The 25021-nt window shown below is 50.9% G+C and overlaps 1 protein-coding gene across 5 annotated transcripts in view; it reads right to left on the bottom strand.

Annotated features, from left to right (window-relative positions):
- Positions 1–332: 332 nt before the first annotated feature.
- Positions 333–25021, bottom strand: part of LOC121438893 (arf-GAP with SH3 domain, ANK repeat and PH domain-containing protein 2) — a 151862-nt gene continuing 127173 nt past the window's right edge. For 3 of the 5 annotated variants that reach the window (XM_041639378.1, XM_041639379.1, XM_041639383.1), the window contains 11 exons: positions 23338–23423; positions 21458–21573; positions 20070–20137; positions 18710–18823; positions 16677–16932; positions 14432–14566; positions 12764–12929; positions 6587–6636; positions 6211–6281; positions 5725–5847; positions 333–2718 (listed from right to left, as the gene is read on the bottom strand). In XM_041639378.1, the coding sequence (XP_041495312.1) occupies positions 2644–2718; positions 5725–5847; positions 6211–6281; positions 6587–6636; positions 12764–12929; positions 14432–14566; positions 16677–16932; positions 18710–18823; positions 20070–20137; positions 21458–21573; positions 23338–23423 (1260 nt within the window). In that variant the 3' untranslated portion in view covers positions 333–2643. The remainder of the gene's footprint in view (positions 2719–5724; positions 5848–6210; positions 6282–6586; positions 6637–12763; positions 12930–14431; positions 14567–16676; positions 16933–18709; positions 18824–20069; positions 20138–21457; positions 21574–23337; positions 23424–25021) is intronic. The other 2 variants (XM_041639381.1, XM_041639382.1) reach the window with 1 other exon arrangement.

The following is a 25021-nucleotide window of genomic DNA, read 5'->3' as shown; positions in this document are numbered from 1 at the left end:
CTTCACAGACGACTGAATGAGACTTGCATACTGTACCGACCCAGAGACTCGGGGTTACTTGCTTGAAAGTCTGGGTTAGGGGCAGGCATAGGCGTGAACTAGGGACCTCGATTTCACATGACTTGGAGTAGCGACAGCAGTGTCAAGATGAAAAGCACCCTAACTGAAGGGTCCCATCCGTATACTACCCAGCACACGGGAGTTCATCTCAGAGTCCAGAGGACCTTGGAGGGCATCTGCTGGTTTTCACAAATGGGTTTAAAAGGATCTTATGGTTCACACCCTCTCTGCCAAGTACCAAGAGCTAATACTTGATAGAGGAAAACCATGTCCATTTAAAAGTACTTTATTTTTTTTCCAGTCAAATGACTGGTTAACAGGAAGTCAATTTATTAAACATGCTCTAATTATAAATCACTGCATTAGGACAATGAAAATAATCCGTTTAGGTTCTACAGTATATACAGTTGCGCTGCAACTAGACCAAAGAAACCGAGTGAATGAATTGAGTATCACACATCTCAAAATAGCATTCTAGGCTGCAGCTCATCCTCACCCTCAACAGATCACACTAGTCTGCGCACCATATTCTGAGTCCTCTTCCCTCCAAGTCAGACCTGATGGAAAGTGGCAAAAAAATAAAATAAAAATAAAAATGAAGCCCGAATTCCACGGCCAACACTCATGAAATGTAAACTTTAAATATAAATAGATATCTACAATGTTTTCCTTTCAGTTACTTTTTCTTCTCAGTTTGCAGAGAGCAAATAAGAAAGGATAATAGGAGGGAAGTCGATTAAATTTCTCTTCTGGTAGAAAGCACTATCCGTTACCACACAGTAGCACCACCAGAAAGTGGGAAAATGTTTCCTAGGCATTTAAGTACCAGGGAACCTGATAGGTTAGCTTGGGACCGGAGTTCCAATGTTGATAAACATCAACGTGATTTCTCAGAGAGAGAGCTGGCACCAGGTCACCAAAAGGACAATACAGATGCGTGGGGGGTGGGGGCACTGTAAAAGAGGTACACTGTGCAAATGCATCTGCCCATCCTCTCGGGTCTACGAGAAGAGTGGCTAGAAGGGCTTAAACGACAGAAATGAGAGTAGTGAATGTAACAAGTAGTGTTGAGAAGGGGCGGGGGAGAGACTGACCTTAAATACAGATCTAACATGTTTTTACCCAGAATCTGAAAGACAGGAGGCAATCACTATATAGCATCATAAAACATTCCAGTTTGTCCTGATTGCTCTGAGACAAAGAAAGGGAAGCTCCGTGCTCGTAAGAGCCTTGCGCAGAGAGTACAGACGGAGCTGCTTCAATCAGGTGTTACCTCGACAGCATCACTGCCTTGTTGCCAAGCCTACACTTCAGTCCGTTCCTTTTGCTCACACTCCAGCTCCGGTTCACACCCTATATTCGCCTCTTTATTCCGAAAGCGTGCCAGAATTTCCCATCTCTCTACCGTGACTTTTATGCTTACAGTTATTAATAGAGGTATGGCAGTCAAGTTCATGAAACAAATGAGTTTTGATTTCTATCATATACAACCTAGTCCCCCACCCCCACCCCACATATTGTAAGTTTCAAAGTTACGTGAGGCCTTACATAGTGTAACTGGGATGTCTGGGGGGTACTAGGCTCCCCAGGATCTACAGATTTCTGATATGCTCTTGAATACAAACAACTGAACAGGCTAAAAACAGTGTGGCTACCATTCCTTTTGGAGAATCCTATTAAAGACAAGACACTAAGCAGAGCAGGTGTCCTTGGGGGCTGGGAGGGGAAGGCAGTGGCACACACCAGGACACAATGAGGCATCTGCCTCTCACTGTGGTCCGCACCTACTCGTATACAGTTGCTTTCTGGGTGACGGGGGATGTTGAAGGAGGCAAATCCTAAAACACCTAGGGCACACAAGCTGGTTTCAAGGGCTTTTTGCAATCCATCATCCTCAGTTTTCAACCAAACTCAGGAACTGCAATTTAAGAATACTGGTGCAGAACAGACTGCTAAGAGTGCGATGTCCTACTAGCCCATCAGTAGTATGCCAGGTACGACTGCTCACGACAACGGGTCACACATACATGCAGGAGATCATGGCAGCTGCCACCTTGGGCTGGGGCCGGAAAAGTACAAGGCTAACGTGTAAATTGCCAAGTCGCTTTAAACAGACACTGGCTGGGTTTCAGAGGAATACGTCTTACGGGGGAATGGATGGCATCTGTGGACAAAGTTCAGGGCACGGCAACAGACTGAAGCGGCACGGTCCGGCCTGCTGAGCCGACAGTGCCAAAGCTAAGCAATGGCACAACCGCGCCAAGGAAAGCTAAGGAATCCCCAAATTCGTCTAAGCAGTTTTAGGCTTAGCTACTCCTGAAAATGCAGGATCCTGGGTCTAGAGTTAAAATAGCCTTTTGCCTCCTTGCTCTTAGGACATTTGGCTTTTCCTAGTAAAAGTATAGCAATGTTGCATGAAAACCACAACCTATAAAAAAGAATCTGCTTGAATATAAAAACTGCCTTTGAGTTTTCAGAACAAAATGGTACTGTGAGACGATGGGCGGCCATACGGCAGGATCTTGGTATCAATGACAAAATGGAACGTCGTGATGAAAGAAAGGCCTTCTGCTCAGTAGCAACTCAGTCAGCAATAAAGTGCACGAAAGAGACAGGAAAGGCTCCTTTGCGGCTGGGGTCTCCATCGATGTGGCCGATCTGAAACGAGCAAGTTTGGGTCATAAATGTTAGCGACTCAGAGGGGCAGCACATACTTGCTTGTGCAGAGGAATTTCTTCTGCCCGAGAATGACGGAAAAACAGCTAAGCCATTTCTTTCCTTCCCACCTGTGCTTGCCTCCTTCCACAAGCCTCATACACCCTCAGACGGCTACAGGGGAGCAGAGAGATGTTGCCCCCGGGCCACAGCAGGACGGAAGACACCAGGGGAGTCATCTTGGATCCACTCCCACTTCGTCTGTGAATGAAGAAACTGTACTCAAAGTCATAAAACTTGGCCAAAGTAATGATGTGGCCCCATTCCTATTTCATCAGGCATTTGTAGAAAGGCTTTAAAAAAATTCAGTCTGGGTAAATAGCATAAATTTTTATGTATAATCCCATGTGTAATCTCAACCATGTTCATATTAGCAAATTGTCGAACTATACTTTTTTTTTTTTTTCCCAGATTACCACCGAGAACCCTGGGTCCTCAGGAGAGGCAGGCTCTGTAGTCATGGTAACATTTACTTCTTTTGTGGCTGTCCGGATTTTCCATGCTCTTGGAAACAGACGCTTTCCATTGGGTTAAGACTGGGTCAGGTTGGAATCCATCCACCACACAGGATGAAATACAGTCTGATTCCAATCCTGCTTCCTGGTGGTAGGTGTTGGTGGGTGTGCATGTGGAGGGGTGAGGCCAGGTTCCCGGAGCCCAGTGCTGGACTCTGCCCAGGCCCAGCCATGCGTGGGAGTTCCTCAGCAAACAGGAGGAAGGTGTGTGGGAGCTGAGGTGCCGAGGAAAGTGATGGGAATGGGCTTCTTCCCTTAGTGGCTTCAAGAAATGTGACAGAAACTACCAGCAGTGATGCTGCAGGGTGGAGCCACAGACCCACCAGAGAACTTGGGGCTTAAGCTGCAGCAGGGACAGGCAGCTACAGATGGATCAGGTCAAACTCCTTGTGGCTGACAAGCGAAGTGCCTCCCCAAGTCCCAAGGGACCTTTTGAAACACTTGGTATCTACAGGACAGGGCCCCGAGTGCCCACTGGGTGGCAGTCCATGCCGAGCTCTTTCTATGCACACTCCATTCCATGGGTTCATCCCTACACCCTCATCCCCAGCCTACCACCCATATCATCCCTGCTGATCCCCATGGCATCTCGGCTGCAGTGCTGTGCACGACTCCCTTTCGGAGATCCTGCTGCCCAGGTCCCCCGCCTGTTAAGCGGCTGAGTTTGAATGACAGGGGCTTCTGGGAGAAGCTCAGTACCCACGCTGCTCTTGTACCAGCTGGATGCTGAGCAGGGTGTAGCTTGTGTTGGGATCAAAGTGACACAGGACTCTGCCCTGAGCCCAGCTCTCCGGATGCCTGGCTCCACACATTGGCAGTGGAGGGCTGTGTGTGGAGTTTATGGCCACGACGCCCCCAGTCAAGGGTGCTCTGGAAATGGAGCTCGAGTGGCCCATCCATTATAATAGTGAGGCGTTCACCTAAGTGACGGGGGATGTCCTTCTGAATATTATTGGTTGATGAATAAAGCTGTTTCAATGGCTTAGCAGAGTAAAGATGGGTGGCAAATTCAAACAAAGATACAGAGAGACAGAGAGACAGACAGAAGAGACAAGGAAACGCCATGTAGCCAGCCAAAGGAGAAAGATGCCAGGACATTCATTACCAGTGAGCCACAGCCTCGTGGCGATACATAGATTAATTGAAATGGGTTAATTTAATAGTTAGAGCTAGCCAGTAAGAAGCCTAAGACAGTGGTCAAACAACTGTAACTGATAATAAGCCTCAGAATGGTTATTTCATATATTTCATAAGTGGCTTCAGGAACAGGCAAGCAGAGGAAAACCAGTCCAGGGGGACCAGCGGGATGGAGAACACTTCTAGCTACACCCGAGGACAGATCAGGCCCACTCAGAGGATGTCCACACAGAAGACACCAGAGGATGTGGAAGGCACCGTAATGCTAATCTGGCGGCAACAGCAGACCCAGACAGCTTAGGCTGAGGGCTTCCCTTGTGCACAGCCCCCACGGCCCCACCCTGACTTGTGCACAGGCCCTATGCCCCACCCTGACTTGTGCACAGGCCCCCCCACGGCTCTACCCTGACTTGTGCACAGCACCCCCACGGCTCCACCCTGACTTGTGCACAGCCCCCCCACGGCCCCACCCTGACTTGTGCACAGGCCCTATGCCCCCCTGACTTGTGCACAGGCCCCCCACGGCTCCACCCTGACTTGTGCACAGGCCCTATGCCCCCCTGACTTGTGCACAGGCCCTATGCCCCCCTGACTTGTGCACAGGCCCTATGCCCCCCTGACTTGTGCACAGGCCCCCCACGGCCCCACCCTGACTGTGCACAGCCCCCCCACGGCTCCACCCTGACTTGTGCACAGCCCCCCCATGGCCCCACCCTGACTTGTGCACAGCCCCCCCATGGCCCCACCCTGACTTGTGCACAGGCCCTATGCCCCCCTTGACTTGTGCACAGGACCCCCACGGCTCCACCCTGACTTGTGCACAGCCCCCCCATGGCCCCACCCTGACTTGTGCACAGCCCCCCCCATGGCCCCACCCTGACTTGTGCACAGGCCCTATGCTCCCCTTGACTTGTGCACAGGCCCCCCCACGGCTCCACCCTGACTTATGCACAGCCCCCCATGGCCCCACCCTGACTTGTGCACAGGCCCTATGCCCCCCTTGACTTGTGCACAGGCCCCCACGGCTCCACCCTGACTTGTGCACAGGCCCTATGCCCCCCCTGACTTGTGCACAGGCCCTATGCCCCCCCTGACTTGTGCACAGGCCCTATGACCCCCCCTGACTTGTGCACAGGCCCTATGCCCCCCCTGACTTGTGCACATGCCCTATGCCCCCGACTTGTGCACAGGCCCTATGCCCCCCTGACTTGTGCACAGGCCCTATGCCCCCCTGACTTGTGCACAGGCCCTATGCCCCCCCTGACTTGTGCACAGCCCCCATGGCCCCCAGACTCACCCACCACTCCTGATCTTCTTCTCCATCCACAATGATCACATCCCCCTCAGAGAAAGTCAGCTCATCTGGGTTGTCAGCCACGCAGTTGTAAAGCGCTTTGACTCGCTTGGGCTTGGCCTTGGTCTGTGTCAGAAGAGAAAGGGTGAGGGGCTATTGCAGGGGCCAGTGTGAGAGAAAGACAAGGTCGTAGGTAGAGAACAAGCCTCTCTCTTCTGCTTGCCTCATGAGCCATGCACCTGGGCTGGGAAACTCACAGAGGTCAGGCAAGCCGGGATAAGCCTGGGAAATGAAACACCCGGGGTCTGGCACTCGTGGGGACTATACTGTGGCAGTGAACAGATGGTCAAGCTGGTCAGCTCCCCAGTCAAGAAACAGCACCAGAAAAAAGTCCTCAGGCCTCCGCCCAGGAGAAACAGAAAGCGTGGTTGCCTTGGAGCAATCCCAATGGGTAGAGCCAGGGACAGGATAGCAGGCTTGTTCACTTACCGCCTGTGACTTCCTAGGCATGGGTGCTGGGGGCTGCAGGGCCATGGCATTGGTCAGAGGACCTGGAGTTTCTGTTCAAAGAGATCAATCCTCTGCGTTAGGGCCACGACAAAGCAACTTTACAAGACACCCCCAGCCCTACCCCATCCATTTTAACTCTGAGACAGCAGCTGTAAGCGCCACAGAGTTGTGTCTAAAAGCAGGGCTCTCCGTGTATTTTGTGGTATCAAGAGAGAAATCCTGTATAAGGCAGAGAACTTCCCGGCTTTACAGTGTGAGAAACTTAAGCTTCCAGGCCCTGACCAGGGCTGACCAGCTATCTAGAAGTGCCACCCCACCCACCCACAAATCAACCTGTTCCAAGTTAAATAATTACCAGGCACTCTTGGCTGGCCTTTGTTGATCAGTGGGGTAGGCTTGTCAGTCCTAGAAAGAAGGAAATACAGACATATTGATCACCCAGGCTACCTGCTCCGACCTTATGCCCTTGATAAGGGATCCCGATCTGTGCTCAGCTGGTGCTTGCTATAACCTGCTACCCAGCCCCACCCTTGAAAAGGGAAAGGTCCAGAGCAAAGTACTACATCCTGATTCTAAACCCAGCATGGCAGGGACCCGTGCTCACAGTGGCCTGGGGCAGACGCTAAGCACCCATCACTGCTTCCACTCATTTGCTTACTCCAGCCCAGGCTTGAGCCTCCATCATCCTGTGAAAGGGGAGGGGCTGGAGCTTAATATCAGGCCTGGGTGGCTCTGCCAGGGTCTCTGCAGACATCACATCACCACAAGTCACACACAGCATCATGACATCACACATGCTCTGGGAACCAATGTAGCTGATGGCAGGCCCACTGAACCCTGTGTCCAGCATTTCCTCTAGCCGTGCAGTAGAGACAGACAGGAGTGGCTCTCACAGCTGGCAGAGGGGGGCTCTGTCTACTCAGATTCACCACTGGGGAATCTGCAGAGACTTTTCACCTGCAGAAGATGGAACACTAGTTCTGCAAATTCTCTAAACAGAAAAGGGACCAGGGTCTGGGGAGGGCTAAGAGGGCCTTATCCTCTGTAGCCTAGGGATGCTGGGGGACCTAGCAGGAAGTCAGACAAACAATTGGGCAGGCGAGCCTTGGGAGGGGCTGAGGAACAGGGAGGCAGCCTGAGATGGCATTCTTTCCACAACAGGTCACTTCCTCTGCAGCCCCAGTGAGTCTGTCTGGGTGCTGGTCTACAGACTCAGGATGAGAGGGAAAAGAACACAACTTGGTTGTATTCTTATTTTCAAGGGGCTGAAAAACCATAAACAAAGACCCAACTTGATCCCCACTGCCTCTGGGCACATATGTCCTAGCAGACATTATAAGCTGTGTTGCCGACAACCTACTCTGTGGTCAACGAAGGGCTCCCAAGAGATACTGAGCAGAGGACCATAGTCAGCCAGCTTTGCCCTCAAAGGCCAGGTAAAACAGAAGAAGAGTCACTAGTTCAAGGCTAACTTAGGCTAATACATAAAAAGTAAAAGGCCAAATTTTTGTGAGTTAGTCTCTATGACAACCGTTTAGCTTTGTCTGCTAATGAGGTGGGAAGGTACCATGGATGGTGTTGCTATGCCAGCAAAATGTCACTTACAATTGTGGTGGTTTGAGTGAGAATGGCCCCATAGGCTCATACATTTAAATACTGCTTGGTCCCCAGTTGGTGGAACTGAATGGGAAGGCTCAGGAGGTGTGGTCTTGTTGGAGGAAGTCTGTCATTAGGGGTGGTAAGCTCTGAGGTTTCAAAAGACAATGCCAGGCCTGGTTAGTGTCCTCCACCTATCTGCCTCGCTCCTGTGGCTCAGGACGTGAGCGCTCACTGTTCCAGGGCCACGCCTGCCTACTTGCTGCCACGCCCCACCCTGATGATGATGAGCTCAGACCATGAAACCATGAGCCCCAATGAATTCCTTCTGTAAGTTGCCATGACCACGGTGTCTCTTTACAGCAAGAGAAAAAAGGAACGAGGATACAGGCACTAAAACCTGCAAGCACAAGAAATCTCACATGCCGCAAAACCCACCAATAGCTTGGGACTCGTGGGCATAAGTGGTGGCGGCAGCCGGCCTGTGGGCCTGCTCTGGCTGTCTACTGCTCTAAGAGGACAGATACGAAATAATAGGTTTGTATCTTGTTCAGAATGGTTAGGGGAGGAGTGGGCTTCCATTGCAAAGACTATACATCATGTCTTCCTTAAACTGGAACTCTACCAGCAGTGACAGCCTGGTTCCATTCATGGAAATCTGCCGCGGATGAGTACGCCCTAACATCATCTGCTTTCTCATCCCCCACCTTCTCTTTCAGTTGGACTAAAACCAGTGGGAAAACTCATCTGCAGCCCTAGCTTGGCTCTTGTGAGCCCCAGGGAAGCGGCTGGCAGGGATGCCATGACCTGACGCTTGCTGGCTAGGACCACTGATCTCACGTACCCTCGGAGTGCCAGGAGCCCACTGTTTCTTGTCCAGAACTTCAAGACATGACCTGGCACCATAAAAAGTAGCACACAGGAGGCAGAGAATCCAAGAACATTACAAGAGGGAAGGGGAAGGGCACACAGGGACCAGGAGAGGCACAACCCTCGGCTGTTAGCAAAGGGGCCGGGGAAACATATTTGTCACGGTGTTAATTCAGCAGCCAACCTTGCTTCAAACCACTGTTTAAGAATATCACAGTGCAAGTGTGCACTTTGTTCTAGCAAGATGTCTTGGCAAAGCGGTACACAAGCATTCTGATTTTCAAATGTCATGCTGTAGCCTGGGACTGTTGTTCTGTGAGGAGCACACTCATAGCAGGCATGAAGCTCTGGGTACCAACCCCAGTATCATGAAGAAAGCAGGGTGGGGAGAGAGGAATAAAGAGGGAAGAAGGTGGGAGGGGGAGCGATAGCATATAAAAGTCCTTTCACTCCCCCAAGCAAAAGTGAAAATCCAAATCAAATGAACAAAGACCTGAAAAGGAAAGAATGTCTAGAAATGTCAGAAAGAATTGTGATTAGCCCAGCTGATCAAGCAGGAAACGCTTACATCAAGCTAGGGGAAGTCTTAGAATAGTCCCCAGGTATACAGTAACATCCCTGTCAGGCCAAAAGCCTCTGCAAGTGGGAGACGCAGCAGGCTGTGCAATAAACAAGAGGCTTCGCCAAGAGCAAACGACAGCAGAAATCCCCAAAGCTACATCAGGAACCGGCAAGTCCCTGGACTTCCAGCTACCCGTCCCCAGTGCACTGAAGACAGCTTCCATTCCAGGGAGGGCATGGCATAGGACATCTCACCTAGGGACACCGGGGCAGCTGGGGAGAACATCTTCAAAGCAGAGGGATTAAGTGTAAGATTAATTTTAACGTGACTCCCAGAAATCATATACCTTTTAGGCAGACATACTGAACCTAGGTTGCCCAAGGGTGAAAAACAAAACAAAACAAAACACTCAGACTATGAGATCTGTAGACAAACAGCAATACCACCTAGGAAAACCTATTGTTAGTGCCTGGATATGAAACAGTCCCTCAGAAGGTTCCCATGTTAAATGCTCAGTTGCCAGATGATGTACTTTGGGGAGGTGGTGTTAATGTAGTGTCATTTCAACTGTACTTTAATAGATAAAGCCTACCTGAAGATCTGAGAGTAAAGCAGCCCCACTGGTCAGCCTTACAGACCAGGTAATGGTAATACACACCTTTAATCCTGGTAGCCACAATAACACGCACCTTTAATCCCAGTAGCCACACTCATTGTCATAGGAACCGACCAGGCAGAGTATGTTTTTAATCACAGTGGAACATGCCTATAATCCCAGCCCTAAAGAAGATTATAAAATGGAAGGAAACGGATCTCAAAAACATTCTCATTCTGAGATTCCTGGAGGCAGGATCGCTACTTCGGACTGAGGTTGAGGTAAAAGCCAGGTAAGTAGCTGGCTGCTTTGCTTTTCGGATCTTCAGGCTGAACCCAAATTTCTCTCTCTGAGTTTTTATTTAACCATGCTTCATTAAAGGGAAACAGCAAGTAGTAGAGAGGGCCACTAGGGGCATGCCATTGCAGGGCCTAGATGGCTACGGCCCATTCTCCATTCCAGATCCCTGCTTCCTGCTGCTATGAGGTCAACAGTTTGGTCCCTGCCGCTGTGACATGCTTGCCTCCCCACAGGCCAACCACAGTGCAGCCAAGTGGTCCTTGGTTGAACTGTGAACCAAAGTAAGCCCCTCCTTCACACTGCTTCTCCTGAGCCTCTGTGACAGTGAAGAAATATCATGTGCAACCTGGCCTGAGGGTGTGAGGTCTCACCTGATGCAGGACAGAGGCACACAGGGACATTTACAGGAAACGACTTCTACCACACAGAGGCCAAACCCGAGAAGCCAGCAAGGCAAGTGCCCATCCCTCCCCCAAATCATCCAGTTCTTAAGAAGTGAGATATAATAGAGCCCCCATGAGACAAAACCCGGATGCTATAAAGAAAGTTCGATCTCCTGTGAGGATGGAAATGGAAAACTAAACAGACAAAATTGAGAAAACCCCTCTGGAAGTATATGTATTTTAAACAGGCACAGAAACAACATGGGGATTGAGGAAGATGGTGGCAGAATGCCCACTACTGGAGAATCCAGCTGGGGACGGCGCTCCAGGCCCCACCTCTAGGGGGCAGGCTTTGGTGACGGGTATGAGAAGCTAACATGCTGCCCCCATCCCTTTTCCTCTTCAAAGGACAATGCAGGAGGAGTCAGAAAGACGTGGGGCCTTGAGTCTGGGGATCAACCAGGCACATGTACCCAGATTGCACCTCTGGGATCTGGGGAAGCTGCCGGAACATTTGGATAATTCGATAAAACCAAGATGGCACATTTAAAGGAATGGCCAATGCGGCTCACAGCTGAGAAGTGGGAGTTATATTAAAAGAGACGGGGGTGGGGGGGAGCTGGGGGTGAGTGATCTTCTGATCAGACTAAAAATCCAACCTGGGTGAGATGAGAAGACAGTGGCCCAGCAGGGCACAGATGGCCTGGGTAGCGGTTGGGGGGGTGGGGGTGGCGCTAGAGGCTGCTGGTGCTAGAACTGGAGCTGACCTGACCCAAGCAGGGAAAGAAGGCTTCAGCGGCCTCTAGGTCGGGTGGAGGCAGAGCCAGGAGAATGTTCTCAGGAAGGAGCGACTGCATGACTGAGAAAGGGAGTGGCAAGTGGGGGCCTGAGATGATGAATGCAGGGCCCCACTACCCTGTGTCCCAACAGAACCCCCTCCACACACCCAGCACCGATCATGCAAATAATAAGGCAAAGTAACACGGCCTGGCCTGTCCTGGGCCCAGGTCTTCAGAGAGTCACACCACCGGAAGAGATCGTATGCATGAGGGCACTGTGGTCAGCAGTCTGGCTGAAGTGTTGCTGAGGCAGCAACAGCTTCCAAGTCCACTAAGTGGGGAGTCCTCCAGACACCTGCCTTTACCAAGCGATTTCCATCCTATGGGGTGTGTGTGTGTGTGTGTGTGTGCCAGCTATGGCAAAGACAAACTACTCCAGTGTGTCACCCTGTAACCCTGGTGACGGGACTCATGAACCATGCACAGAGTTAAGAGAGTGTGTCTCATAACATGCAGTACTGGCGCCGTCTCTGTGAGAGGAGGCGGATGTGGTGATATGAACTCCTGGTTCCAATAGAGAGACCACAGAAAGAGATGAAGGAAAGCGTGTGTACACAGACATAGGTATCCTGTAGCCCTACCACGTCACCTCCCACCCAGACCGCACACCTTAGAAGCGAATCCACAAAAAGAAGACTCAAACAAAATCTACTTTCTACTATAAAAGCATAGATTCAGAGATGGGGAGCCGCCGAAGAGATAGCTCAGTGGCTTAGAACACTGGCTACTCTTCCAGGACACCTGTTCGATTCTTAGCACCCACATGGTGGCTCAAAACCACCTTTAGTTCCAGTTCCAGGGTACTCTGACACCCTCATATGGCCTCTTTAGGCACCAGAGATTACATGGTACAGACATACAAGAAGGCAAAACACCCATAAGCATAAAATAAAATTAAAAAATTTTAAATGCTTTCAAAAAGGTAACTGGATCCTTCTGCAGTGTGTGCATGAAGGAAAAAGCCCTTGTCTATAGGAAACATTCAGTGACCCTGTGGAAGGACCATGCATTCAAGATGATGTTTCTAGGGAGCAAAACAAAAAACCAGTGGGAGCTCAGTTTCTTAAGAACTTGACTCCAAAAATCCCAGTGTTTAACGCACAAAAATCTAAATTGATTATGCAGGTTTAAGATCTAAGCTTGTAATACACCTTCAGCTAAACCCTCCTCGCAGAATTACCGTTAAGACCCTCGAGGGCTGGTCAGTAAGTTACACAGCACTTGGCCTCTCACCCTAGCGTGGCAGAAACACGGGAGATTTCCAGGGCTCACACAGAAATCCCAAGAGATGCAGAAATGGGGCCAAGGCCATTGGAAGCCCTCTGAATGGGAGCAGTGTTGGCTGCTGTGGCCAGGCACAGAGCGGCCAGGCAGGGGCAATGGTTACCCGGAAGCTGGCTTCTTCTGAGGCAGGCGGCTGGGTGGCTGGGGCGGCAGGGGTGGGGGCTTGCTCTGCGAGGCCCCGGCTTGGGAGGGCTTGCTTGGCTGGCTCATGCCTTCTAGTGCGGCTGACGTCTTAGCTGCAGGCGGGGGTGGTGTGGTGGTCAGGGGATCTGTGGAGAGAAGATGGGGGAGGGAAAGAGCGTGAGCTACCCAGGTCACAGACCTAGTCTCTTTCTGGAGACTTTTCCCTCTCTAGAATTCTTCTGGGAACACCCATGGCTGCTTGTCTCCTCTGGAAAACTGCGAGGCGCAAACCTATGAGGAAAGCGAGCCTCAACTACTACTGAAACTTAGCTGAGGTTTGTGTGTGTTTAGCTGGAAACCTATGTTGGGGCCGGCCCTGGATTCTGTGGCCGACTGCCCCAAAACCAACAGAGTAAGCCAGAGTCTGAGGTTAGATTTAAGGCTGGCATCTGCCCTGGGGAGCCCAGCATGCTTGGGCCAGGGTTCTTCTTGCATCAAATGACCCACCACCCAACGGGAACTGAATTCTATATACCGTACTGGCCTCTAGGGGGGCGGAGTAAGCTCTGAGGACAAACTGTGACAATCGTGGTATGGGGTCCCCAGTCTGAGGGGAGAGGTGACAGTGTCTACTACTCTCTGTATTGTCTAGATGACAGACTGTGGCTCAGAGGCAAACTGACTCCGCTAGAGTGGGCAGAGACATTTAAAAAAACCAAAACCAACAGAGTGAGGTCATGTGTCTGGGCCTTCCCTCACCCCACCCATCTCAAAAATAACAGAGTGCCAGGCCCTTGTCGACGGCTGCTCGAGATGGGAGCAAACGTATATGGAACAAGAAGGAGGGGGATCTAGTTCACGGTCCCTTCTCCTCTCTCCCTTTTCTGTCTTAACAGAAACGCTCAGGAGCACCATATTGAGAGGCAGAAGGGAAGGCAGTCATGAGCCCTCCTAATGCTTGACCTGAGGACACTGCAGCTGGACCCTGCCCCAGATTCTCTGCAGCGTTTCCTGGACACACGCTGCTGCTGCAGCTGCTAACATATTCCCTCTTGGCAATCCCTGCGGAAGGGCTAGGGTGCTTTCTGTTTAAACCGCAGGCACCGTGGCCTAGGAAGAGCTCCAGTGCCCCAGAAGCAACAGATTCAGAGACTCCTTAGGCCAAGGCAGGGGGCAGGGAGCAGACAGGGCTGGTGTCACTCACCCAGTAGAAAAAAAAAAAACCAAAACGTTTGGCTCTGTAGCAGGAGAAAGGCCCTTTCCCACTGCCTGGCTCCCAGCGTGGGGAACTGCCAACTATACACTGGCATGAAAAGAATCTCATGCCAGATCATGACTGAAATGACCACCCCCAAATCACTTTACAGCTAAAGGAACTGGAAGGATGTTGTGTGGAGAGGGAGAGAATGTTGTTAAATGCTGGCGAGACAGAGAAAAGAGTGAGCCATCTTGGGAGTGGAGTGAAGGAACAGATGGGGGCTTGAGGTAGAGACTGCAAGGGTTGGGGCCACACGGGCAACATCTGGTATGTAACTGTGGGCAGCCCTCAGTGGTCTCCCCCAAATGGCTGCCAACAGTGCCCCCTGTTTTCCAGATTCATAAGGCTCACTGGCAAGAAAGGAAAAAGGAGGAGGAAAAAAAAACGTACTGGTAGACGTCACTCGCAGAGGGGGCAGCGGTGGGTGGACAGCTGGCAGATCTGACGAAGATCGCTGCCTGCTGACACCGTCCACACCTACAGAGTTTGTCTTCCACAGGGTGTTAGCCGAGGTGGCTGCCTGAACTAAACCCACACGCATACACACACGCACACACAGGCACGCGCACGCACACACACACAGAACAAAAACAGAAACAAAACACTTTGTTATTGATCCTCTCTCTCGTAAAATGGTCAACATGAGCCTTCTAGAACAGCAACAGAACCCTGAGGATTTACTCTTTTCCCTAGTAGGGAAAGGGAGACGCACCCAGAAATCCTAACGACAATAATAAAACAATAAGCTGCTCCAGGACATCCTCACAGGTGGCCTTTTTGATCTGATGGCGAGCTTTTAAAATGCCACGGTTCGCAGGAGGAAATAAAAAGCCATAAATCTACTGAGCACTGCACTCAGGGCCTCTGGAGCCTCTGCTCATCTCTGCCCTTCTATTACCTCCCAGAGAGACCCTGTTCTCAGCCAGTGTGGGCAAGAGGAAGTGTTCCACACACGAGGGCCGGGGCTCTCCCCAGCCTCCTGTAACATATATCTGCCTGGAACTCAGCACGTATGATCCGGTAGCTTCAGGTGACCCCTAAAGTGATAGCACTTCCCTGGTCGTGGTCTTTCTCACCGTGTGCCACTTACTCAAATGCACAGGGGTGGCTAAGGTAGAGTCGGGCGTGGCAGAGAGGAGATACGCCCTCCCACGCCAGCCCCAGGGCTGCAGCCTTTACACTGCCCTATGGTGAGGAAGTTCTGCGCCCTGCTGTGGCATACAGGGCAGCATTAACTCCATTCTCCATCCCGGGGTGTGAGAATACCATCTTCGTGCCAAGCATGGACCCTGGGACAGGGAAGATGCGAGATAAGGGCGCAATTTCCTTCATGTGAAAAGAAAATAGAGCTAAATATAGAATGGCCAAAAAAATGGAAAAAGCAATCCCTCCGATTCCAGGACTGCAAGAAACCAATATGAGGAGCTGAGCCATCCTCTCCTACTATCCAACAGAATGACAGAAATCTCTCCTGCCACAGAGTCAGCACAAGCTGCTTCTGGGAATGCAGATACCCAGTCTCTGTGACACTCGGCCTTTCAGAATTAACACACATCTCTGGGATAAAGAACCAGTAATATGTCTGTAAGGACCTGCACTGCCCTGGACAGCCTGTAGGAGGCGACAGGGAGTGTTCATAATGTCCAGAAGGAATCAAAGGTGGGGGTGCCCGTGGAAGCAGGGAGTAGAGGGTCTGCTTTTCATGTTTTTGCTCCTCAGTGACTCACTAGCCTCCTGGAGTGTTAAGGCAGGGAAGGAACACATGTGGTCTGTCCAGCTGCTCTTCCGGACACTCAATACCCAGTACCACCATACACTGCCCACCCGTTCCTCGCCACCGGCTGCAGCAAGGGAACATTTGCAATGTTTTTATGCATGGCAGCCACAGCCCAGAGACAGCAAGTGGAAACTACGATTCTTTCCAGGGAAGCCCCTCCTTGACCTTGAAGGCCCCGAAGACTACCACCTAAGACTGGCAGCCTGTCAGAGCTGGGCTGGCCATCTGCTGGCCACTTCAAGAAGCAGAGTGGCTGGGTGCTCTTCACTATCAGACAAACGCGTTTGTGTTTCTGTATTTGCAAAAAAAGCAAACAAACACACACGCAAAAAAAAGTCACCTGTTGAGTGGACCTGCTATGTTCAGACGGGGTAGGTTCCTGAGCTGCTCACACTTAAGACATCAGGAAGGTTCAAACATTTGAGGTTCCTACAACTAGGCTGAGCACTGTCCCCCAAGTTACTACTTTAACTCCTTCATTTCAAAGGTATGCTAGACACACAAAGTCCTCATGTGTCTTAAGCTAGCCCCGAGGAAGAAGAAAGGGAATCATCAGGACACCGGGAGGGGACCAAGAGGGGAGCAGATGAGAGCACAGCGTGACGGGCAGTGGAGGGCATCCTAGCTGGCCAGCTGCAAGCTGTCACCTCTGGCTGGCCTGGGACAGCCCTGTATCACCCTGCATACTTCCTCTGCCAGAGTAAGAACCCAAGTACAAACTCTACAGGTTTGGCAAGGTGAGAGCGAGGGAATTCCTTAAGGCAGCAGAGAGAAAATAGCTACAGAATAAACACCCATGCATCAAACTTCTCAAAGTCAAAGCCCATAGGCATTTGAAGGGGACTCAAAATCGTATACCTTTGCCGCCAACGTTCCGTGGAGGGAGCGGGGGTGCACTGGTGGTGCTGGGGGGTAACGACTGAGAGGAGGGCGGGCTGCCACTCAGGATGGCTCCGTAGGTCTCGTTCTGCAAGATGCTGGGCCCGAAGCCCCTCTGCTTGTCCTTGGTGAGGTTTGCGGTATCTCTGGCCAAAGACACGGCATTGGGCTGATACTGGCTGGACCCCAGCTGGTAGAAACTGACGGGCCGGTCCTCTCGCCGGTTAGGACTGGGCTGCAGAGAAATGCCGAGGGTGAGAGCATGAGCTGGAGGTATGGCTTTCCCTGCGTGATATCAGCTCTGTGAGCAGTGAGACGCAGCCATCACAGCTGCGTGGTAGGCACCATTTCAGCCTGACATATGCCACTTCATTTGAGCTGCAGGATTTTAAATCCCATCCATCTCCTGTCTTATAATCAAAACATGGCCAAGCGGTGGTGGCACACGCCTTTAATCCCAGCACTCTGGAGGCAGGCAGAGGCAGGAGGATCTTTGTGAGTTCGAGGCCAGCCTGGTCTACAAGAGCTAGTTCCAGAACAGGCTCCAAAGATACAGGTAAACCCTGTCTCAGAAAAAAAAAAAAAATCGAGACACACACACACACACACACCTACAGAGTCGTGGCTTACTAATTGCAAGTCCTTCTTCTGTGAAGGACTTCAAACAGAAGCTATTTCATCTTACCAACCAGCTACTTCAGCCTAGCTACATGCTATCCTTGAGGATCCCTTCCCTAACACACTATCTTAAGGGACAGAAGGCCCTGGCCACCGAGCAGCCCTCGCTCTCTACCAATACTGTGCTTAATTCAGCACAGATGAACAAGTCCTTTACACTTTCCTCTGAACTGTTGAGCTGCTGAAGGCCCAGTAAATCGGGGGTACTGCAGTTAAGTCTTGATTCCTGGGTTATCGCTTGCTTCAAAAAAAAAAAATAGTGTGTTCTTTGTGTATGTGTATTGGTATACATGTGGAGGCCAGAAGACACTGTGGGACTCAGTTCTCTCCTTCCACCATGTGAGCCCCAGGGATCCAATTCAGGTCCTCAGGACTGGCAGAAGTACCTTAGTGCTTTTATCAATAAAGATTTATTGAGTCAAGAATATATCCTGTAGGCAAAAAAAGAAAGAAAGAAAGAAAAAAGGAAAAAATATTTATTGAGCTACAACCATGTTCGGTCATTTATAGATCCGTACTGTAGGAAACACTAAGAACGGATATTATGGGCTTTTCTATCACGGATGGTTCAACAGCCCTCAGAAATGCTTTCTTCCATTTGTATCTATTGATCATGTATTATACTTTACATTAGAACATTAAAGTTGTATGGGGGAAGAGACATTAAACCATGAAAATGTGCTTGACCAGGTCCTTCCTCTCATACTGCACACCTGGCAGTGTGCTGTGGAGGGAGCTAAGAAGGGTCATAACAAGGACTGGAGGGAGGCTGCCTATTCTTGGCTGTGCAACCACAGACCCGTGTGAAGATGGCATCGTCCTGAGGTACCCCTAAGGTGTGCTTGGCTGTGTGTGTGAGGGAACTGGACTAGGACTACAGCCCTATGCTCGTTCCAAGGCTGTGTGAAAACACTTATGTCCTTCAGGCTGAGCCAGCCTCTCCTGAGACTCTGAAGTCCCCATCCAATAAAAGGAGTTGAATCCAGTGAACTCTAAAGGCAGCTGAGTAGTTCCCATGTGCTGGTTTCTAAGGTCACCCGGGTAAACATGACTAGCCACATAAACAGTGTCACCTGCCTGCAGGACCTGATGCTGTATAATAATGGCTCCATGGCAAGCAGGGTGCTCTCCCCCACAAGCCACCTACAATTATAGAACGCCTGGCCCGTTCTTCCATTGGTGTGGGCTGGAGAGGAGGCAGGGAGAGAAACAGGAAGGGGAAGCCTGGATCCCACAGAGATCAATGAGCACACAAAACATCCAACCTCGGAAGCCATCAGGCCATGGAAACCATCAGGCCACAGAAACACTTCACGAGGGAGGGAGGCACAGACCTGAAGCTTCTCGTCCACATCATCATCGCTTTCATCCAGGTCCTCATGCAGCAATCGCCATTCATATTCGACGTGAACGTGGGAATTAAATCTTCCTGACAAGGCCTGAGTCAGCTAAGGATGAGGAGGGACAGTTAGTGTTGCTACCCCCGTGTTCAACCACAAAGGACAGACACTTATGGCTGTCCAGGCCAAGAACGAACAAGTCATGGAGGAGGGCCTGGAGGACTCATGGGAAGATTCCACTCTGCTCCAGGACAGCTCGTTAAATCCCCGCTCTTCCTGGCGGTCCCTGGACCTGATATGCAGGATAACCCAAACCTCCCTATCAGTGATTCTCTGGAAACCATGCGGTATGCCACACAGGCAAGGGATTGAGGGACCTAAAAGGTGATAACCATCTTACAGGTATTAGTACAGCATGGGAGAAACTGGACCTCAGAAGGAATGAGTTCGTTACCAAGCCAGTCTTCTCACAACAAGAGAAATAAGCCCTATAGGAAATTATGTCCCTTTCTTCAGTCCTCTCACAGAAAGTGGCCAATTAATTCCACTCCATCTGTACAGGAGGTACGCCAATTTCTTATGTGTAGTTCATGTTTGGGGCTTAATTGTTCCCGAGTCAGTTGTGTGACTTTGGGTGAGTCACTTGACTCTTTCGTACCTGCTTCCTCATCCAAAAACGGGGGATGATAGGTTACATAACTTGATGGGTGGAGTCTACACCAGCGCCTTTGCTTATCGTCCACTTGTGCGGCATGGAGGCTGAGTACTCATAGTGTATTTGCGTTAATAAAATTCAGCAATTCTGACGATAACTTTGCAAAGAGGTACAACTAACTCAGCTTTACAAATGAGGAAACAGCCTGGGTGGGTGTTCCCCAAGCTGTAGTGAGGCACAGCCCACTGCAAGTCCAGGACTGGGGCTGCCTTCCACTGTCTGCAGCTACGCTACTTCCACAAGAGAAACAAAGCACAGAAAACCTGCAAGCTCTGGGTTGAAGGATACAAGTAGGAAAGCCGGCTGCACACGCTGGCGAGAGCCAGGCATTCATGGGTACCACACAGTGGGATGTCCATCCTTTCCTCCGGCTGCCTGGGGAGCCGGGGCTACCATCATGGCCAATAAGCACACACTGAGTCACAAGTTTCACCACAAGGGGTAGCCATCTGGATAAGGAAGGTTTCTGAAGGCTCTTGAGAGCTCCTCCAGGTCAGTGAGCACTGGGCTTACCCCAGCAGGTGTATACTGCTGTGTGTGCCTTGTCCTTGTCAGTGTCCAGAGAGCCGGGCTCGACTCCACCCCACCCGCCCCGGACTCCATCACGTCCCAGGCCATCTGTCCATGGCGGATGCTCACCAGTTCCTCACAGTGTTCATGCTTGAGCCGCTTGGCGATGTCCAACGGCGTCTCTCCTGACTCGTTGGCTGAAAGTCAAGGGAGGGTAAGGAGACATCAAAACTTGGCCTTACGCATAGCATATAAAAACATCTGCAAAGACACGGATGTTGAAGGCTTGGTCCCCAGCTGGTGGTGCTGTGGAGGTGCCTGGATCTTGAACTCATCATTAAGCGTTTCTCAGCCTTTTGTGTTTCATTGCTTGGGAATTCTGCTGAGTTCTGTAGCGCCATCTCAGTTCAGTAGGTCCAGGGCCACAGCGCAGGGGATGCTGTCATCCATCCCACTAGAAGCACCCTTGGAGACACGCCCAGAGACTGGTTTCCATGGTGATCCCAATGAATCAGTCCCATGAAGCTGATAATGAAGACTATCTCGTGCAGTGTGGGGACACCTCACTAAAGAAAGCGGTAGTCACGGGATACAGTCAGGTTAACCTGGGCAGGGCTAGCTGCCACTTAGTCGTACAGGATACAATAGCGTAGAGAAGCTATGGTTTTGAAAGAAAGAATGGCACTACCTAAGAACCACTGAGGCAGCCAACCAACTAAAGCCGTGACTCCAGTTACAAGTGATCCAGAGGGCAAGAGCATGCAGAGTGGGTGCCACCCCCCCCCCCACACACACTAGAAGGTAGTGAGCTCTGTAGGTTAGACTTTGAGCTGGCCCATTCTTCTTTTGGGCTTTGCTTTCCTCTTCCCCCTTCTTTTTAAATTCAGACAGGGTATCTCTAAATAGCTCTGCCTTGCTAGAACTTGCTGCAGAGACTGAGCTGGCTTCAAACACATAGTCATCCCCCTGCCTCTGCCTCCACGTACATGTGCCACCACGTCTGCCTTGATTAGCTTCTGTAGTGTGGCTTTCGAGCAGAATGCATCTTTTCAACTACTTTCGTCTGGTTCAACAGTTCTCCGAATACTTCCCCAGGAACCAGCCACAGCTGGATGACTCAGGGAAAACTGTGCCTTGGCTGGATCAGCGGGTCAAGGACCGGCAACCGAGGGGAACAAGGGGCAAGGAATATTAGGACCTGTTATAGGACGACAAATGAAAGGAGGGGGCAGTGACAGCACCTTCCGCGTCAAAAGGCTTAGTCTGACTTTGGGAGGTGAGCCAGGGTTGCTACACAGCCGCTCTAGATTCACCCAGCTCAGGGCTTCTGCGAGGCCTACCCTCAGCATTCCTGAGGGCTGCCGGTGTGGCCACAGGCTAAGACAGACAGTAGGCGGAGCCTGTCACGTCACCTCTGACACTCTGACAGGTAGGGAGAAGTGCAGAGCTGCAGAAAGGAGGTCGAGGGGGGCCAGCAGAGCCTTCACCCACACCCCAGTGCACCCCGGGCAGCTCACCTATCTCAATGGACGCCTTTCCCCGCAGGAGCAGCTTGAGGCACTCGGCGTTGTCGGTCAGGCAGCAGTAGTGCAGGGCCGTGCTGCCCTTGCCTGTCTGTTTATCCAGGTTCCCGCTGCTCGGAACACGGACAGAGAGAGATAAAACAACAGAGTCACGGGCCAGAGGACTGCCCCGCGTGGGGAGACGTGCATTAGCAGAACAGTCATCTCCACAGTGGGTGGGTACCACTGTGAAGGCGGTCAGGGAACGAGCCGGCTCAGAGATGCAACAAAGGCAGAGAAGACCAACAATGAAAGGTGGCCGTGCTGTTGCTGAGTTTGGGCTAAAGCAGCGGTTCTCAACCTGTGGGTTGCAACGCCTTGGTGGTCAGACGACCCTCTCACAGGGGTTGGGTATCAGACAGCCTGCATGTCAGATACTTACAATTCGATTCACAGCAGTAGCAAAATTATAGTTATGAAGCAATGTCCCTCCTGTCACACCAGAGAAGAAGCAAACTTTCCATTTTGTTCCTTTTCTTTTCTTTCATTTTTTTTTTTAAAAAAGGTTATTTTATTTCACATGTATGGGTATTTTGTCGGCATGTATGTCTGAACCACGTGTGCATGCCTGGAACCAATGGAAACCAGAAGAGGGCATTGTGTTCCCTAGGATGGGCGGTAGAGACGGTTGTGAGCCACCATGTGGGTGCTGAGGATTGAAGCCGGGTCCTCTGGAGGAGCCCCTAGTGCTTTTAACAGTTGAGCCATCTCTCCAGCCCCCTTCATTTTGTTGCCTGATGTTTCTGTCTGGGAAGGGAATGCTACTCTTGAGTTTAGTGTCCTGGGACTCCTGCAAGCCTGGCCCTAGGCCCCTGAAAGCAGGTGAAGAGAGACACTTTTGAAGATTGTCACGTGTTCTTCTATCATAGAAGGAGACCAGGTTATCCAAAACCAAAGGTGCATGTGTTCCACATATGTGATAAAAGCGATTAGCACCCGAAGTGTCACCGCTGCTGAGAAAGGACAGGATCCTTGCATCCATAGGCTAACAAATGAGGACAGAAGCACCCTGGGGATGGTACCCATTGCTCCCAGCAAAAGGAAAACAGCTGCCTCAGTGTAGGGACGCCTCAGACACCTCCCCTTCCTTTCCTTTCTTTGTGCAGTGCTGGAGATGGAACTCGGGATTCAGGCATGTGAAGCAAGTGCTTACCACTGAGCTCACCCCAAACTGCCTCCTATCCTTATCGCTGTCTCCCTTCTATCTCAGAAGAGGCCAAACCAGGCTGCTGTCCCAGAAGAACTCAGGCAGAGGTGGAGATACAAACTGGCTACTTATCAAACGTCCAGCACCCCACATCAGGCCCTGGGCTGGCCTCAGAGGAGAGCATGTCTCACTGACTCAACCCTGAGTTCTATGAACTTGGGCTTCACAAGCAGTCACTGTTTCTTAGGGCTGATGGTACCGCAAGTCTCTCCTGATATACAATTCCCGGCCTAGGCCAGGGGCTAAAGCATTTTCTCTTCCTCATAGCTTTCTGCTATTGAGATGCTGTGTGGGGACTTATAGGGGGAAGACCCACCCACATGACAAACCAGAGAAAAGCTCAAGTCACAGCTGATGGCCCTGGCCCCCACACGGTCTTCCCCAGAGCTGGGATCTGAGCAGCCACGGTTCCCTGGGCCTCTCTTAGACTCTATATCTTGGATCTTACAGGTACCATGAAGGCCTTCTCTTTTACTCTGGGCTTTTCTAGGGAATCCCCATAATTCATATTTAAACCTGAGACATGAGTATCTTGGCAACAGAGCCCAAGCAGCAGAGACAGCATCTGGTCCCTTGCTGGGAAGCCCCAAGAATAAGAACAAAGACATCCACTTAGTGTGACACCCACCTGTTCTGGACCAGGAAATCCACAATGTGAAGAGAAGTCCGGTCCACAGATCTGACAGCAAGATGAAGGGCCGTCTCATCTGGCTCCTGAAATTCAAACCAAGACATTTGCAATTCCAGTGGCATCTTTTAACCCCAGGACTGTCCTTTCCCCCAAAACGGCCACCTATGGTGCAGAGTGCCCATGTTTCAACCACCACAGCAAGAGGTGTATCTAGTGGATTGGATGAGAATGGCCCCCATAGGATCACAGTTTGAATATTTGGTCTCCAGTTAGTGGAACAACTTGGAAAGCCTTAGAAGGTGTGACTTTGGTGGAAAAGGTGTTGTCACTGGGGGTGAACTTTGAGGTTTAAAAAGATCTGTGACATTTCCAGTCCAGTCTGTCTGCCTCTGCCTTGTCTCAAGCTGTGAGCTCTCGGCTACTGCCCCAGCACCTACCTCCCGGCCTGCTGCCATGCTCCCCGCCATGATGGTCAGACTCTAACCCTCTGCAGCCGGAAGCCCCAAATACCAAGTTCTTCTATAAGGAGCTTGGTCATGGTGTCTTATCACAGACATGGAAAAGGAACTGAGTAACACTAACAGGGTACCTTAGAGGTTGGTCCCTTCCCTCCTAACCACAAGGCCTGAGAAATGCAGTGCATTTCAGGTTCAAATCATCTCAGCTGTGTCCCCATCCCGACATCAATACCACAAGTAGAGAGAAGGTGGGTGGGTGGGTCACAATTAGAGGAAAGGCAAAAATCCAAAACGCCAAAGGCACGAACAGGGTGGCTGCCTCTTTCTTTACTTGTCCTCTGGGCAGTGTGGGCACATTCTGCCCTAGTCACAGGGCTTGAGTTTTCTCCTCAGATCGAATGGGAGTGACAGTGGCTAATGTTAGGAAGAGCTTGTGTCACTAGGAGGAAATGTTGTTACACTATAATGTTCCCGTCCGTGGGATCTAGCCTAGGAGCCTGGGTCCAAACATGATGGCCCTACCTAGTAGCTGACCACACAGGATGAGGACCCCAGTCCTGAGACCAGGAGGCTCTTTGGACCTGGAACATGTGCCCATGGGGATTCTGTCAGAAAGACCAGGAGACTCGACAGGTCCTTAGGTACCAGCAGTGTAACACAGACACAATCCCAAGAGTATCTATCATCTGGATGCTGGAGGGGGTGATGTATCCATCCCTTCTGGGAGGACCCCAAGAATGTGAGCTACAAGATGGTCCTGGCCAGAGATGCTCTGGGACCAGCTGCCACACTAACCCGTCTACGGGAAGGAGGGTCCTCTTAGGCTTTTAAGCTTCTGAAGATGGAGTCCTTCCACCTCAGATGGGCTTCTCTTCAACATCTGGCATTACACATTTGGCTTCAGAATAAACTGATTGGGCTAAGGAGACGGCTCAGCAGTTAAGATGACTTGCTGCTCTCATAGGGACTTCTGTTTAGATCCCAGCACCCATACAGGAGGCTCACAACCACCTGTCACTCCAGCTCTAAGGGAGCTGACACCCTCTGCTGCCCTCTGAGGATGCCTACATGCACGAGGTGTATATATACACTCAGGTACATACACAGAAAATTAAATTAAGCCTTTTTTTTAAAAAAAATAATAAAACATAGAAAGGTTCCATTTGAAAGGAGTCAGTTAGGTGTGGTGGTGTACAAATGTAATCTCAGTACCCAGGACGCTG

This window comes from Microtus oregoni, unplaced genomic scaffold (assembly GCF_018167655.1).
Source record: "Microtus oregoni isolate MIOR12 unplaced genomic scaffold, Mior012 000058F_ref0000040, whole genome shotgun sequence".
NCBI lineage: Eukaryota > Metazoa > Chordata > Mammalia > Rodentia > Cricetidae > Microtus > Microtus oregoni.
The sequence above is the reverse complement of the archived record's forward strand: the minus strand, read 5'-3'. Positions and strand labels throughout refer to the sequence as shown.